The following is a 16884-nucleotide window of genomic DNA, read 5'->3' on the forward strand; positions in this document are numbered from 1 at the left end:
TATTTTTTTTTTTTCCCCCCTAACATTTCAAGATTTAACCTTAGAATACTCAGAAGGTAATCTTTAGGTACACGTATACATCTTTGGATTTGAAATAGCATTAGTAGGGGAAAAAATGTTTTTTCTTGCAAACATCAGACCAGATAAGCCCTCTGTGTAAATTGTTTGCCTATAAGCATAGAGATAACCATTAAAGCCCTTGATATTGCTAGTCTTACATCTTTCATCAGGTGCAATTGTATATTAAGTGGAACATAGCTTATTTTAAATGTCACCTTATAAAGATCTCATCACACTATACAGAAGTGATAGAAAGCTTATTGGCATTTAAAGTTTGTGATTAGTATTTTAACCTTTCAATATGCCAGAATAGTTTAGGGCAGTACAATATACATGTTAATCTGTACTTAGACCACTATTTATTCATTTTATCCATTCTATCTGGCCTATAAATTAGAAGTATTTTATAATATAAAAATTATAGAATATCATGATATTATATATAAATTATTGAATCATTATATTATATAGTACATATATAGAATAAGTTCTGGAATAGGTTTGCTTTCAGTTCTTTACAATTTTGCACATAATAAAAAACTAAAAAAAAAATAAATAAATAAAACCACCTGTTTTCAACAGAATATTTTTTAAAATAACAAAAAGCCCAGATTGATCAAAATCACATTTTTAATGTGGCTAGAAATACAGTTGAATTGTGAGTTTATAGTTTGAGGATGGTGATGGTAGTGATGAAATAGAGCTAACTTTTTTGAGAGTTTAGTTTATTCTGTTTTATTTATTTGGGCAAGGACTTTATATCTATCATCTAATTTAATTTTCCCTAACAACCTTATATACATTCTGTTCATCTGAACTGAGACTAAAATATTGTAAGAAATTTTTAAAAATCAAGGCTGCCTAACTTCAGTATGTCAACACCTTGAATCTGGGTCAAAGCCCATATTCCTCTCATTACACCATACTGCTTTCTGTAAGCTATTAGGACAGTTCTTTTCATGGGGAGCTTGTATAGTAACAGCAGGAACAAATACAACTGAGTAATGTGTAGCTCATTATGGGCAGAAAATTTTTTTTCAAATCAGTGTGATGAGTTGATTTATAGTAGCAGAACAGTACAGCCATAGAGAACCAAATAGGAGTAATAACGCAACCCCCCAACACCCCCCCCCAAAAAAAAAACCCTTAAGAAAATTGTACTAAGAATTACTGGTCCTTCCAAAATACATGTTCATAATGAGAAACAATTTCTTGATTAAGCTTATCTAAACTGTCGAAAGCATTCAGTTTTATCTATGTGAATATCCTTGTTCCAGTATAATTTGTAAAGTGTACCTGACTCAAGCCAAGGTATTTTCAGTCACCTCCTATGCAAGTGAATAAAGAAGACTGAAGAAGAATTGATACCTTTCAATTATGATGTTAGTGAAGAATATTGAATATACTATGGAATACCAGAACTCTGGTGGTGCAGTGCCTAAAGCATTTGACTGTTAACCAGAAGGTTGATTCAAACCTAGCAGTCACTCTGGAGAAGGAAGATGGGGAAGTCTACTTCTGTAAAGATTTACTGTGTTGGAAACCCATTGGGGGTCACTATGAGTTGGAATTGACCCAATGGCAGTGAGTTGGGTTTGGTATTATGGACTTCCAGAAGAATGAACAAATTTGTCTAAGAAATGCAGCCAGAATGCCCCTTAGAAGGGTGAATGGCAAGACTTTGCCTCGAGTACTTTGTATGTGTTATCAGGAGGGACCAGTTCCAGGAGAAAGACATCATGTTTGAAAGTAGAGGATCAGCAGAAAAGAGGAAGACCTTCAGCAAGATGAACTGACATGGTGACTGCAACAGTGGGCTCAAACATGCAACAATTGTGAGGATAGTGCAGGACTGGGCAGTGTTTCATTCTGTTGTATACAGGGTCACTGTGGGTTGGAACCAATGCAGTGGAACCTAGTTTTGGAATTATAATGATGCTTTGTTCAAGTCTTTGTATGAGCACATGCTTTAATTTCTCTTGTGTAGATATAGTAATCAATAATATGGTAGATACATATTTAATTTTTTAAGAATCTGCCACACTTTTCTAATGTGGCTATTCCCACCTGCAGGTTACATTTTTATTCTGTTAATGGAAAAATATATATTTGATTTGTTCTCAGTTTCTTTTCCACCATGGATAATATAAGTAGCTACAATGATAACTATCTTAATTTTGTATTAATATATGATACATCTTACAGGTAACTAATATTTCATAGACTAAAAGAAAAATTTCAAACTTTTTTTTCTGAATTTAGTTTGTGATGAACTATTGCTTGTGGTTTGTCGACATAAATGAAATTTGATGATGCAGTTATTCAAGTTCCAGTATGTCTAACATTGAAGCATTATTTTAAAAGTTATATAAGATTTCAAGTATGCAAAAGTAGAGGCTGTGCTTAAATGATGATTTCGTGTAACATCAAAGCTGTCAATATAGCAATGCACAAAACTAGGACATGTCCCTTGTATTATATATATATATATATATATATATATATATATATATATATGGTGTCCCCTGAAGATGTGCAGTAGAAAATCAGCACAGCTGTGCCTCTGTGTAACACAGCCCCTGATCCCATTTCTTTTCTTCTCCTTCCCCTATCCCACTGAGGTAACTACTATCCTGAATTTGGTGCTTATTATTTCCATACATGTTATATATTTTTACTAATTGTGTCTATCCATAAATAATATGTAGAAATTTTTTGCTTTATAATTTATATTTTTGCCAACACTTAGTTTCTGAGATTTGTCCAAAAACATCTGTAGCTCTATATTACTCATTTTAACTGCTGGATAGTATTCCATTATGAATGTGTAGTAATTTATTCCATGTTGATGGGCATTTAAATTATTTCTAAATTTTTGCTATTCAAACAAACTCTGCAGTAAGAATTTTTATACATGTTTCCTGTATACATGTGAAATAATTGCTCTAGGCTACATATCAAAAAGGAAAATTGCTAGGTTGTTGGTTTAGACACATCTGTAACTTTACTAAATATTACCAAAATGCTCTTCAGATGGTTGTAAAACTATACACTCCTATCAACAATATATAGGGAGCCTATATATATAGGAAAAATGGTTTGCGATCAGTGACTACCCTAAAGCTCGGCGGTTCAGACTCAATCAGTGGTTCCATAGAAGAAAGGCCTGGCACACTGCTTTGGTAAAGATTCCATTCATAAAACCCTTGGAGCAGTTGTCCTCTGAAACACATGAAGTCACCACGAATCAGGGAAAAGCTCAGTGGCAGCCAACGAGAAGAACAACAGTATTGAGCAGTGTGAATGAGTCTCCTTTGTCCTACAACTTCACATTTATTATTCTTAGACAACATTTGTTATTTATTGTTGTTGTTATGTGCCGTCAAGTTGGCCCCAACTCATAGCGACCCCTCCTTGGGTTTCCGAGGCAGTATCACTACGGAAGTAGATTGCCCCATCTTCCTTCCGAGGAGTGGCTGGTGGGTCTGAACCGCCAGCCTTCTGGTTAGCAGTCAAGTGCCTTAGCCACTATGCTACCAGAGCTCCCTGTTATTTATTAAAGTCTTTAATTTTTTGCTTTTTTATAGGTATGAAATGGCATTTCAGTTTTGTAGTAACTTTTGAAAATAATGTTGCCTGAGGCTCTTAATTGATAATGCCTTTGAAACCATTCTATTTAATAAACAGACGTTCCTAAAAATAGCAAATTTTTTCTCTTTGCTAAAAGTATGTACTTCTGTTTTATTTTGTCTAATTATGAATTATATATTTTGATAGCTCTAGTTGAAGAAATCTATTGTGCACAGAGGGAACGTGATGAAGCTATTATGTCTAGACTGCAATTAGCCAATGAAGAGAGAGATGAAGCAATTGCGCGAGTCAAGCATATGGAAATGTCTTTAAAAGTGTATGTATACATTTGAAACTAGTATTCTGTTTGTATAGATTTTAGGAGCATATATGAAGTGCAAGTATTATGTGATAGTTACATATTCAAAAACATTACTGATTCTTATATATTACAGTAGAAAATTTCAGACTTTACTAAAACTGTTAGCATTATACTACTACTTTGCGTGTTGGGATAACAGTCACTAAGAAAAATGTACATCACTTTTGACTGCTAAGCACAAGGCTGGTGGTTCAAACCCACCAGCCAACTCCTTGGAAGGAAGATTGGGCAATCTACTTTAGTAGAGATCGCCTTAGAAACCCAAGGAGGGGTCTCTATGAGTCAGAATCGACTCTACAGCAGTGAGTTTTGAATTTTCTTCAGTACAGTTACTTTCTTTACTCTACTTCTTCATAGTTCTATTGTTTGTGTCCTTACTCTACCCTCTTTTGTGACTCTTTTCTTCTCTCTACCTTGTATTATTAATTTTAAAATTTATTTCAGCACTCTGGTTACTATTTCTTCTCTTTTCACTATTTTTTATTTGTAAATAGGAGCTTAGTTCTTATAGTTCTTATAGAAATAGTTTTTATAGGAGCTCAGGTAGTGTAGAGGGGCTCTGGTGGCATAGTGCCTAAGGTATTTGACTGCTCACCAGAAGGCTGGCAGTTCAAAACCACCAGCCACGCCTCCAGAGGAAGAAAGGGAAGTGTACTTCCATAGAGATACTGCCTTGGAAACCCAGGGAGGGGTTGCTATGAGTCAGGTATGACTTGATGGCAGAGCATTTGGTTTGGGTTTTTTTTTTTTTTTGTATATTTATGAATCTTAAACTACAGTGATATATGCAAAGGATGGAGCCTAAGAGTCTACATTTTATTATTATTATTATTATTATTATTATTTTAAGAGCTTGTTTTACATTCAATGTTACATGTAGTTTCACTCCCCATTTACCATGTTCAACCCTAACCCAGTCTCCTCCCCTTCTTACCCTGTAACCCTTCCCCTGTGCCCCTCATATTTATGCACTCCTATTTGTCCTGCATTTCCTCAACCTGAATGTTGGTCCTCTGGTGCCCTGTGGTCCACTGCTCTAATGGATGTATTACCATAGAGTATGTGGGTGCATCATCCTGGGTTGAGTGGTCTGCATGTACATCTTGTTAACTACTGGGCTGAGAGCCAGCCCCTGGGGGTGAGTTTTATTCCAGGTGCAGAATGTATTCCAGGGCCATCATATTGGGGTTGTCATCAGACTTCCTCTGACCAGTAATTCTGGTCCTTACTGAGTTTTTGGATTTTGTTCCACATTTTTCCTCCTACTCTATCCAGGATCTCCAGATTTGATCTTTTCCTGAGTGGTTGGCATTAGTAGCTGGGCACCATCTAGTTCTTTTGGTCTTGAGGGCCATTGTGTCCTATGGCTGATTGCTTCCAAATACTCTTGTTTTTGTTTTGTTTTGTTTACATTCTTCTTTGCTTCTGATGCTAGGAGACCATTAGCTGCATCTTACATGACTGCTTGAAAGCTTTTAAGACCCTGATCGCTACTCACCAATGTAGGATGCGGAACAAGGCTTTTACGTATTTTGTTATGCCAATTGAATCCGGTGTCCCCCGGTACTATAGTCCTGAGACGGGAGATATGTTGGATCTCCCTCCCATAGTGTCTGGTTGTCTTCTGTGAGGGATTACTCTACATCTGTCTTCTGTTGTTTCTGTAAGGATTGCAGGTATTTTGTTATTACTGGTGTCTGTGCAAGATTGGTCTCAGCTGAATCTGGATTTTTTAACTAGCAACACAGGTTATTCTGATATAGGTATGTAATAGACAAAACGTAGAAAACTGTGCCCTAAAAATAAGTCCTTCTCAAATTGTAATGTATACATTAATCACCTGGGGATCTTTATAAAATGCAGATTCTGCTGCAATAAGTCTGCGGTGGGGCTTGAAATTGTGCATTTCTAACACACTTTCAAATGATGAAAATGCTGTTCATTCATGAACATGATTTTGATAAAAAGTCCCTATAGCATCTAGAAATGTTACCTGTAAAGATAGAATGTAATCATCTAATACATTATAATCATCAGTCATATACTTATCACACATTTGCTTTCTGCCTAGTGTTGTTCTAGACTCTGCAGAGAATGAGAGTAAAGTACTAATTAAAACAAACTTCATTATGAAGACAAAACTAAAGGTCATTAAATAATACTGACAGTGACAATATTTAAGTTGTCACAGTTTCTTAGACTTCCCTTGTTTTGATGGCCTTGACAGTTTTGAGGAATACTGCTCATGTATTTTATAGAGTATCTTTCAATTTGGGATTGTCTGAAGTTTTTATCATGATTAGACTAGGTTTATGGGTTTGGGGGATGAAGACCACTTGGCTTATGGGTTTGGAGGTGAAAAGCCATTCTTAACACATCATTTCAAGGGTACATGCTAATAACATGGCTTATCACCAGTGATTTTTAACCTTAATAACCTGGCGAAGGTAGTGTTTGCTAGATTTCTGCACTGTAAAGTTACTTCTCCCCATATTCCCTTTCACACTCTACTCTTCAGAGGCAAATCACTTAAGTGCATTCCATAGTCAAGGATGGGAGGTGAGTGGGAAGGAGTTAAGTTCTAGCTTCAGAAGGGGTGAATGTCTACATAAATAGTCTAGAATTCTTCTATACAGGAGACTTGTCTCTTTTCCCACATTTGTTTTTTATTCAATTTATGTCAATATGAACTGGTGGATATTTATTTAAAACTTTGGGGTATAATCTAATACAATTTATTTTATTGGTCAGATTGTTCCAGCTTTGGCCATTGAGAACTCTTTCAGGTTGGCGCCTATATATCTTTGATATACTGCCATCTTTTCTTTTTGAGCACTTTCTTACTTTCTGACATTACAAGAGAGTTCAAAGTCATTATTTAAATTCACTGTAGCACCCCTAGAATCAACTATTTCTCCAAGGATTCTTAAAGAATGGCATGGGATCCAAAATCTGGGTTTGGGGCATGCTCATTGTTGCTGAGGTATCCTACCTTCTAGGCCCTCTAAGCAGATAGAGCTAGGAAAGATATATATGTATGTTAACTTTATATATATATATATATATATATATATCCATTATTATTTGTATATCCATCTGTATCTATATTAAGCTACATATGAGTTCATAACTGATGTCTCCATCTCTTGCTATTTGGGTTGTCTAGTACTGCTCTAGGAGCTCTGGTAGCATAGTGCCTAAGGCACTTGACTGCTAACCAGAAGGCTGGTGATTCAAACCCACCAGCCACTCCTCGGAAGGAAGGTTGGGCAATCCTACTTCCGTAGTGATACTATCTCGGAAATCCAAGGAGGGGTCACTATGAGTCGGGGCTGACTCAACGGCATACAACAACAACAACAACAGTACTGCTCTAACAGAAAATACCACAAATGGGTCACTTGAACAAACAGGGATCTATTCTCTTACAGTTTTGGAGGCTGAAAGTCCAAGTTCAAAGTGCCAGGCTCTAGGGGTTGGGTGAAAGCACCTCAGCCTCGGGCTTCAGCTCTGCCTCTTGCTTCTAGCCCACTGAAGCTGGAGGCTTAACTCAGGCAGCTAACGGCTGACAAATGCAAGGTTGACAAGTAAAAAGGCACAGTCCCAAAACTACCAAACAACATGGCAGGCTACTAATTGAGGTCCAGAGACCGTCCCAAGATCAGCAGGAATGGCAGGTTGCTGAATAGAGATTCGGCTACATGCAGGGTCCAAGCGTGCCATAAAGCTGCAGATCTTTCTAAACGCTTCTCCTTAGATACTGGAAGCAGACCACATCCCTAAAGCAGATACTCAGATATTCCAGGAGATTCCACCATGGAATTAATTACCAATCTCATCATGGAGAATAACTACATCCAGCTGCCCGATCACTCAAAACCAGGCCCAACTAAGTTGACATGTAACCTTAACTACCGCACTTGCATATTTATTATTTCCCTCTCCAACAGTGAGAAACCTGTCTCCCACCATCCATCTACTTACTTATTTGTTCAACTTCAATGTACAGTGTAAAATCTCAGTATAAATTTTTCAGAATCATTGATCTTTACCCATATACCATGAGAAACAACTTACCAACTACAACACACTGTTTATGAACAGTTCCTTTAGTTTTTAATCTTACTATTTCCAAGCCAAATACCATTTCCAAAGTTACTTAGATTGGCTTCTTTTTTTTCCTCCTGTCTCCTTAAGTGAGGTTATGCTTTATATTTATAATATAGTTAGGTTTGTTTATATTTTTTTATGTTTTATTTTATACATTAAGGCTTATTCCTTATGCTATAAAGTTCTATGGGCTTTGACAATTGCATGTTGTCACACATCCAGATAACTTCCACCACTCTCAAAATTCCTTATTCCTCCTCTAATCGAATAATTTCCCCTCCTGAAACCCTTGGCAGCCAATGCCAGGATAATGCAGAACCAGACAGTGTTTTGTTGCATTATGTCTGGGGTTGCCATGAATCAAATCAGATTTTACAGCAGCTAACAACCATAACATCTTTTTATTGCTGCATAGCGCCTAAGGCATTTGCTGCTAACAAGAAGGCCAGCAGTTCAAACCCACCAGCCACTCCTCAGAAGGAAGATTGGGCAATCTATTTCCATAGTGACATTGCCTCAGAAACCAAAGGAGGGGTCACTATGAGGCAGATCCGACTCAAGGGCAGTGAGTTTTTTTTATTTCATTGTATAGATGTAACATAGATTATTTATCCATTCATCTATGTAAAGGATATCTTGGTTGCTTCTACTTTTCAGTAATTATAAATAAAGTTTTTATAAGGATTTGTTGTTTTTATATGGACATATGTTTTCAAATCAGTTGGGTAAGCCTAGTAGTGCTAGTACTATGTTGTATGGTTGTATGGTTAGTCTACATTCATTTTATAAGAAACCACCAAACTTTTTTTCAAAGTGTCTTCCTGCTAGCAGTGATTCAGAGCTCCCATTATACTGATCCTTGCTGACATTTGGAATTATTGGAATTTCAGGTGTTTTTTTAAACCACTGTAATAGCTATGTGAAGTGCTTGGGTGGTGCAAATGTTATTGTGCTTGGCTGCTCATTGAAAGTTCAGTGGTTTGAGTCCACCAAGAGGTGTGTTGAAAGAAAGGCCTGGCAATCTGTGACATACATGGGATCACCATGAGTCAGAATCAACTTGATGGCAGCTGGTTGGCTGGTTAGAATAGATGTGCAGTGATACCTTGTTATTTTAATTTGCATTTTCCTAATGCAGTTTTTTAATGCCGTGTGAAAAACGAGTCCTGGTGGTACAGTGGTTAAGTACTTACTGCTAACTGAAAGACTGGCAGTTGGAACCTTCTCTGTGGGAGAAAGATGTGGTAGTCTGCTTCCATAAAGATTACAACCTTGGAAACCTTATGGGGCAGTTCTTCCCTCTCCTATAAGGTCACTATGAGTCAGACATGATTTGATGGCATAAAGACAAGTGATGCTGTACATCTCTTTTCGTGTATCTTTTTTGTTGGTTTGTTTGTTCAGATACTTGGCCGTTTTTCAAATTTGGTTATGTTCTTGTTGATTTTGTCTTTTAAATAGTATTTTGTTGTGTTTTCAATGAAAGTGTACACAGTAAATTAGGTTCCTATTAACAGTTTCTACACAATTTGTTCACTGACATTGGTTATATTTTACAGTGAGTCAGCTTTTCTCATTGTTTTCATTTTTGTTCCATTTCCAGTAATTTAGTCTCCCTGCCCCTCTGCCTTCTTGTCTTGGCTTTAGAATGTTGACCATTTGGTTTCATGTATGATATTTTAAAGGTGTATAGTACTCATGGGTGATAATTGTTTATTTCATAGGCCAGTGTGTTATTTAGCTAAAAGATGACCTCATGGGATAGTTTTAGTTCAAGGTTCAAAGAGTATCTCATGGCAAAAGTCTAGAGGAGTCTTCTGATCTCAGCAAATCCAATAAACCTGGACTTTTTAAGAATTTGAGTTCTGTTTCACATTTAACCATCTATTGTGTTCCTGATCAGAATGGTTGGTGGTGGTTGGGAACCATCTAGTTCTTCTGCTCTGAAGGTAGATGAGGTCATGGTGCAAGCAGACTATTTAATGAGTGTTAAGAATTCTTTATACATTAGATATACAAGTCCTTTATCAGAAATGGTTTCAGATATTTTTCTTCCAGACCATGTCTTGTCTTTGCATTCTCCTAACAGTAAGATTGGTAAGACAAAAGTTTTAAATTTTAATAAAATCCACTTTATCAATTTTTTTCTTCCACGAATCGTGCTTTTTGCATTGAATCTAAAAACTCATTGCCAAATCCGAGGCCACACAGATTCTTCTCTTATGTTTTCTTTGAGAAGTTTTAACCTTTTGTGTTGTACATTTAGGTCTATGATCCATTTTGAGCTACTTTTGGTTAAGGTCTGAGGTATGGATTGAGATTCTTCTTTTCCTTAGGTATGAACATTCAGTTGTCAAAGCACAAATGTTGAAAAGGCTATCATTTCTGCAGTGAATTTCATCTGTACTTTTTTCAAAAATCTATACACTGTATTTGTATGTGTCAATTTTTGGACTCTCTATTCTGTTCCATTGATCTGTGTATCTATTCCTCTGCTAATGCTTCACAATCTTGACTACTGAAGCTTTATAGTAAATCTTGAAATCAGATAATATCACTCCTCTAACTTTTCTCTTCTTTTATGGAATTTCTTTTGGGTGTTTTAGTACTTTTGCCTTTCCATATAAATTTTTAGAATTTTATACCCCCCTGGTAGCATCGTGCCTGAGGTACTTGACTGGTAACCAGAAGGCTGATGGTTCAAACCCACCAGCCACTCCTCAGAAGGAAGTTGGGCAATCTACTTCCACAGTGATATCACCTTGGAAACCGAAGGAGGGGTCACCATGAGTCTGTGAGTCAGGTCCAACTTGACAGCACGTAACAACAACAACATACCCCCCCCACACACACACACACGCTTAAATCTACAAAAAAAAAAAAAAAAAAAAACTTACTGGGACTAAATATTAGATAACTATCTACCTGTTTCAGTGCTCCAGCCATCACAACTTTAGAATTCTTTTTTTTCCCTTCTGCTTTGGGTGCAAGTTTACAGAACAGAGTTTGTTTTACATTCAACATTACGTGTACATTTAGTTTCACTTCCCATTTACCATCCCCAACCCTAACTCAGTCTCCTCTCCTCCCTGCCCAGTACGTGGGGATTTGTAAGCACTATTATATTCAGCTTATCAGCTGCTGATCAGTGTTATATTATATTTACATGTAATTTATAGCCATATGTTCTGTTACCTAGATTGATCACCAATTTTATTCATGAGACTTGGTTCTAAGTGGATTTTGATGCTTTCCAAAAATAAAAATTCAGCCTCAAAAGATAACAAGTCAGTTTTTCATACACTGTCATAACTGTTTACGATATTTATGCTTTATGTATCAGAAATCTTAAAGTAAGTGACTATTTGCCCAAAGTCTCCTAAAATCAGTCAGTTGCCCGCTGTAGGACTTAAGTACCTCAGATTTACATGGGCAGATCAAACTTAGCATATCCAAAATGGAACTTATTAATTCATTCATAAAATCTTATCTTCTTCCTTAATCCCCTATCCTTATCAGTGGCACAACCATCTGCCCATATATCTAAGCCAAAACTTCTTCCTCAGAACCCATATTAAATTAGTCTCTTAATTTTGTTCATTCTTTCTCTTTAGCTGATAGATATAAATTGAGCCTATTCATACCTCCTATTAGTTTTTTACCCTCCTTTGTCTCTGCTTTTTGCATGTATTTATTATAGTTTTTATTACAACATATTCAAATTCCTTATACTCCTTGAGGCAAGGGTTTTTTTTTTTTTTAATTTTTTTCTAACATTAGTTTTAAGGAGAATGAGAAAGGGAGAAAGGAATACAGTCAGTCCCAAGCCTGCTTTTTTATGTATTTTTTTCTACTGTGCTTTAGGTGCACATTTACAGAGCAGAGTTTGTTTTACATTAAACATTTTGTGTACATTTGGTTTCACTCCCCAGTTACCATCTCCAGCCCTAACCCAGTCTCATCCTCTCCCTTTCCAGTGACCCCCCCCATCCCTGTGCCCTTGTTAATTACACACTCCTGTCTGTCTACCTTTTCCTCTGTGTGAATGTTGCCCCTCTGGTACCCCATGGCCAATTGCTCCAAGGGATGTATCTCTGTAGAGTAGGGGGGTGCATCACCCTGAGTTGAGTGTTCTACATGTATGTCTAATTACTGTTGTGCTGAGAGCCAGCCCTTGGGAGTGAGTTTTATCCCAGGCCCAAAGTGTATCCCAGGGCTGTAGTCTTGGGAGTCCCCCCAGACTCTATCTGACCAATAATTTTGATCATTACTGTGTTTTGGGGTTTTGTTCCACATTTTTCCTCCCACTCTATCCAGGATTTCCAGTTTTGATCCCTTCTCAAGTGGTTGGCATTGGTAGCCAGGCACCATCTGGGTCTTCAGGTCTCGAGGTCCATCATGTCCTAGGGCTAATTGTTTCCAAATGCCCTTGGTTTTCTTCATTCTTCTTTGCTTCCAATGACAGGAGACCATGAGCTGCATCTTAGATGGCTGCTCAAAAGCTTTTAAGACCCCACTCGCTACTCACCAAAGTGGGTTGTGGAACAAGATTTTTATGTATTTTGTTGTGCCAATTGAGTCTGGTCCTGAGTTGGCAGATCTGGTAGCTCTCTCTCCTGTGATATTTGGCTGTCTATGAGGGATTGCTCCATGTCTGTCTTCTGTTGCTTCTGTAATGATTGTGGGTATTTTGTATCATTAGTATCTGTGCAAGATTAGCCTCAGCTGAATCTATTATTGGTCTAGAGTATATTCCTCTGCACCAACCCCCATCTGATCTTCTCAGTTGTCTGTGTGTTTATCTGTAGTCTGGTGTTTGGTGTTAGTGGTAATGCAGCATTGTGGATATACTGGTATTACCCTCTATCTGTATCTTGTGTGTGCAGTTCGGTGTCCTCCCTTTCACCAATTTTATCATGCTGGTCACAGACTCTTGCCATACCATCCCTCCCCTTACCCAACTCAGAGTGTGGCCTCCAATTAGTCTGAAATTTCCCCTCCTTTTCCCTCCCATCCCTGGTAACCTGCAAAGTGAGTTCCCTTTCCTAAGCAAACCCTTCCTTGACTTTTTACAGTAATTGCCTCATACGATATTTGTCCTTCTGCAGTTGACTTATTTCACTCAGCATAATGTTCTCCTAGGAGCTCTGTAGCATAGTGCCTAAGGCACTTGACTGCTAACCAGAAGGCTGGCGGTTCAAACCCACCAGCCACTCCTCGGAAGGAAGGTTGGGCAATCCTACTTCCTCGGAAACCCAAGGAGGGGTCGCTATGAGTCAGGTCTGACTCGACGGCACATAACAACAACACAACAATGTCCTCCAGGTTCATCATGTTGTGAGATGATTTGTGCATTCTTCATTGTTCTTTAATGTTGCATAGAATTCCACTGTGTAAATGTACCATAATTTGGTTGTCCATTCTTTGTTGATAGGCATTTAGGCTGTTTCCATCTCTTTGCTGTAGTGAATTGTGCTGTGATGAACATGGGTGTGCACATGTCTCGTGTCCTGTCCCTCATCTCTTTAGGATATATTCCTAGTAATGGAATTGCTGGTTCAAATGGTATTTCTATTTTCAGTTTTTTGAGGAAATGCCATACCATTTTCCACAATGGTTGTAGCATTTTATAGTCCCACGAGCAGTGTGTGAGAGTTCCTGCTTTTTTAAAACTAATCCATTCAACAAATATTCATTGAATACATATTTTGTGTCAGGTACTGTGCTAATTACTGGGGACACAGCATCATGGTCCCAATTTAGTTAGGAATATAGATGTTAAGTAAATAATTCCATAAATACTTAATATGCATTGATGTTAAAACTGCTAGCTAGAAGGCTGGTGGTTCAAACCCACCAGCCACACCTCGGAAGGAAGATTGGGCAATCTTCCTGTAAATCTACTTCTGTAAAGATACTGCCTCGAACACCCAAGGAGGGGTTACTATGAGTCAAATCAACTCCATGACAGTAAGTTTGATTTTTTTGGTTTTGGAACAGTTTATAAGAGGAGCTCCTAATGTATCATAGTTTTGGGGTACAGGTGGCAGTCAGTAAAGGCTCAACATGAAGCAAGAACAAGAACAACAAAAAGAATATTATATCAGCATAGTTTTAGATATTGTTTAGGTTTCTTTCTTTTCCTCAGTTGAGTTTATAGATTCTTAACCTTCAAGAATGCATTTTAGAATAAATCTTTCTTAAGATAGAATAATTCATAACTAAGTTTTTCTTAACTGAAAGGCATAATTGGATGTATTCAGTGTAGGATAAAACTGTAACTTAGTTCACATTCTCCTTTTGTTTTAATTTCCTATTTCTTCCCTCCTGTAATTTTCAAATTCTTTCTCTGTTCCTTTTATCTTCTTTGCCACTTCTTATCCAGTTGATGCCTCTGTCTTCTAGTGTCTGACTTGTCTTACTATTATTCTATTTCTCTGCCTTCTCCTACCTGCCTTTATAGTCTTCAGTGCTTTTTTATATTCTTTTTCCTTCCCTTTTTTGGCTTCTATCCAAAACTAGAAAAAAAGAGTAGAAAGGGTTCAAGTTAAAAAGATGTATTACATATGTGAACTAATATATATGTGTTTGTATATGTATATTCCAAATTTGAGTTTATGATACCTGTTTTCTTTTTCTTTGCATCTGCTGATTTGGTAAACCATTTTAAGGGTTACTGATGAGCCTTAGAGAATAAAAACACACAGCATAGAATTTTCTGGTTCAAGTGAACCACAAAAGCATTGTGTCAGTTGAGGTTAAAGTTTTGCTTTCTACCAATGAACAAGGTGAATGACTAGAAGTTCAGAAAGGAAAAAGCTGATATTGACTGATTTAGGGATAAATCAAGAAATGTGACATTTCATGTATAGGTCTTTTCATTTAGAGTGCAAGGTTGTCAGTCAGAATTTGCATTGTATAGGAAATCAATTGAAACTTGAGCCCATGGACATTTACTTCAGCACAATCCTTACTAATTATCATGACTATGTCAATTTAGAATGTTGTAAGCTTAATTTAGACTTGAAGAAAAATTGAGATTCATTTATATAACTATAGTATTCGTATTAATTAGATATTATTTATGGTTTCTCAGCATCATATAATACTAATTATTATTTTAATTTTTTATTTAAGCCAACCACCTAAAGCTTGATATGTTGCACAGGCTACTTGTAAAGCTTAGTACTTCCCTAAAATCATCTTATAATTATTATTAATTATAGAATAATTATTCATTATTATTAAATAAAATGAATACCTTATATACCTTGTTTAAATTGTCTTTTTGTTTTCTTTTAAAGATGGTTCTTTTGTATTTGTTTTTGGTCTATTATTTGTGTTTTGTGTGATACAGTAAGTGATGTGCCTAATTTAGGTCTGAAATTAATTTCCGAAAAACCACTTTTATTGATTCTTAGTCTTTAACTTGATATTGAACGACCTGGCTCAGGAAAATAAATCAAATATACTGAATCGGCACTTACAGAATATTAACATCATGGGTTAGGTGTCATTTTCCAATACTTTATTTCAGGGATGGCAAACTAAGGACTGAGGTGCTAATCCAGTCTGTCACCTGTTTTTGTTATTGGAAAAGACCCACACCCATTCATTTACATACGTATATGGATACATTAGCACTTACAAGGGCAAAGTTGAGTAGCTGTGACATGGCAAAGTCTAAAATATTTGCTATCTGGCTCATTACAGAAAGTATTTACTGACTTCTGCTCCATATAATAGATAATAAATGTATAGTTGAGACTGAATTTGGAAGTCGTTGATCTGTATCTGTGAAAGATACTACCTGAGGCTTTTAAAGAAATACTAGTAGAGAAACAGAAGTATCCGCCTTTTCTCTTTTCAGATTCTTGTTTCAAGTTATTTCATATGTAAATTTTTGACCCAAATTAACTTTTTAACTTTTCCTTTAATGGCCATTGATCACTATATTCACACCAATTACAATTTGGAATTGTTGTTGTTATTTGCCCTGGAGTCAGACCTGACTCCTAGGGACCCCTCCTTGGGTTTCCCGGGCAGTATCACTAGGGGAGTAGGTAAGGAGCAATACTAAAGCTAAGTTGAGATCCAAGTTCTAAGTGGTTGCCTTGACTCATTTGTGTCCTGAGCAGTAGAACTTGCACAGTAACCTGACACAAAAAAACTGAGTTCCAATTTATACATCCGCAAAATGACTAATCACTGCATAAAATACATCTTTAGGGACAATCTCATAAATTATTTAAACTATGAATGGTAAATTCATTTGCTGAAGATCTACTATATTTCTTTTATTAGCTTGGCTATGGTGTGAGTGGTCGTTCATAATAAAATTTTATTTTGATTTTCAAAAATTTTAATTGTTGCTATAGAGGTTTGACATTTGTGTAAATATTTCATTGAAAGGTGTTAATTTAAAACATTTCAACTCTATCTGCTTCTCCTTAAAGTAATAATTCTTCATATTACAGTCCCTGAACACAGCTTAAAAGTATTACGTGGAAATTCCATATACCTTTTATCATGTTGATTATTTGGAATGTACAATTTGGGTAATCTACTTAAACTGTTATTTTCCTTGTGGTCATATATAATTTGAAACTGAATATAGAAAAGTGTAACCGTGAAAGAAATGTGGTTTTTTTTTTTGGCAGAGATTCCCAGGAATCTCCCTATTGAAATGTTTAATTATCTATATTGTCATGTTTCAAATTACAAAGTTTAATAAAGTACTTGTCAAATATATAAAAATTTAA

At 36.4% G+C, this 16884-nt stretch overlaps 1 protein-coding gene across 1 annotated transcript in view; it reads left to right on the forward strand.

Moving 5' to 3' along the window:
• The window catches only part of MIPOL1 (mirror-image polydactyly 1), a 297381-nt gene that overhangs the window by 17366 nt on the left and 263131 nt on the right, over positions 1 to 16884 (forward strand). The window contains exon 4 of the mRNA XM_042780654.1: positions 3838 to 3967. Within this exon, the coding sequence (XP_042636588.1) occupies positions 3838 to 3967 (130 nt within the window). The remainder of the gene's footprint in view (positions 1 to 3837; positions 3968 to 16884) is intronic.

This window comes from Orycteropus afer, unplaced genomic scaffold (assembly GCF_000298275.1).
Source record: "Orycteropus afer afer isolate SDZICR_OR568_19922 unplaced genomic scaffold, OryAfe1.0 scaffold00051, whole genome shotgun sequence".
Taxonomy (NCBI): domain Eukaryota; kingdom Metazoa; phylum Chordata; class Mammalia; order Tubulidentata; family Orycteropodidae; genus Orycteropus; species Orycteropus afer.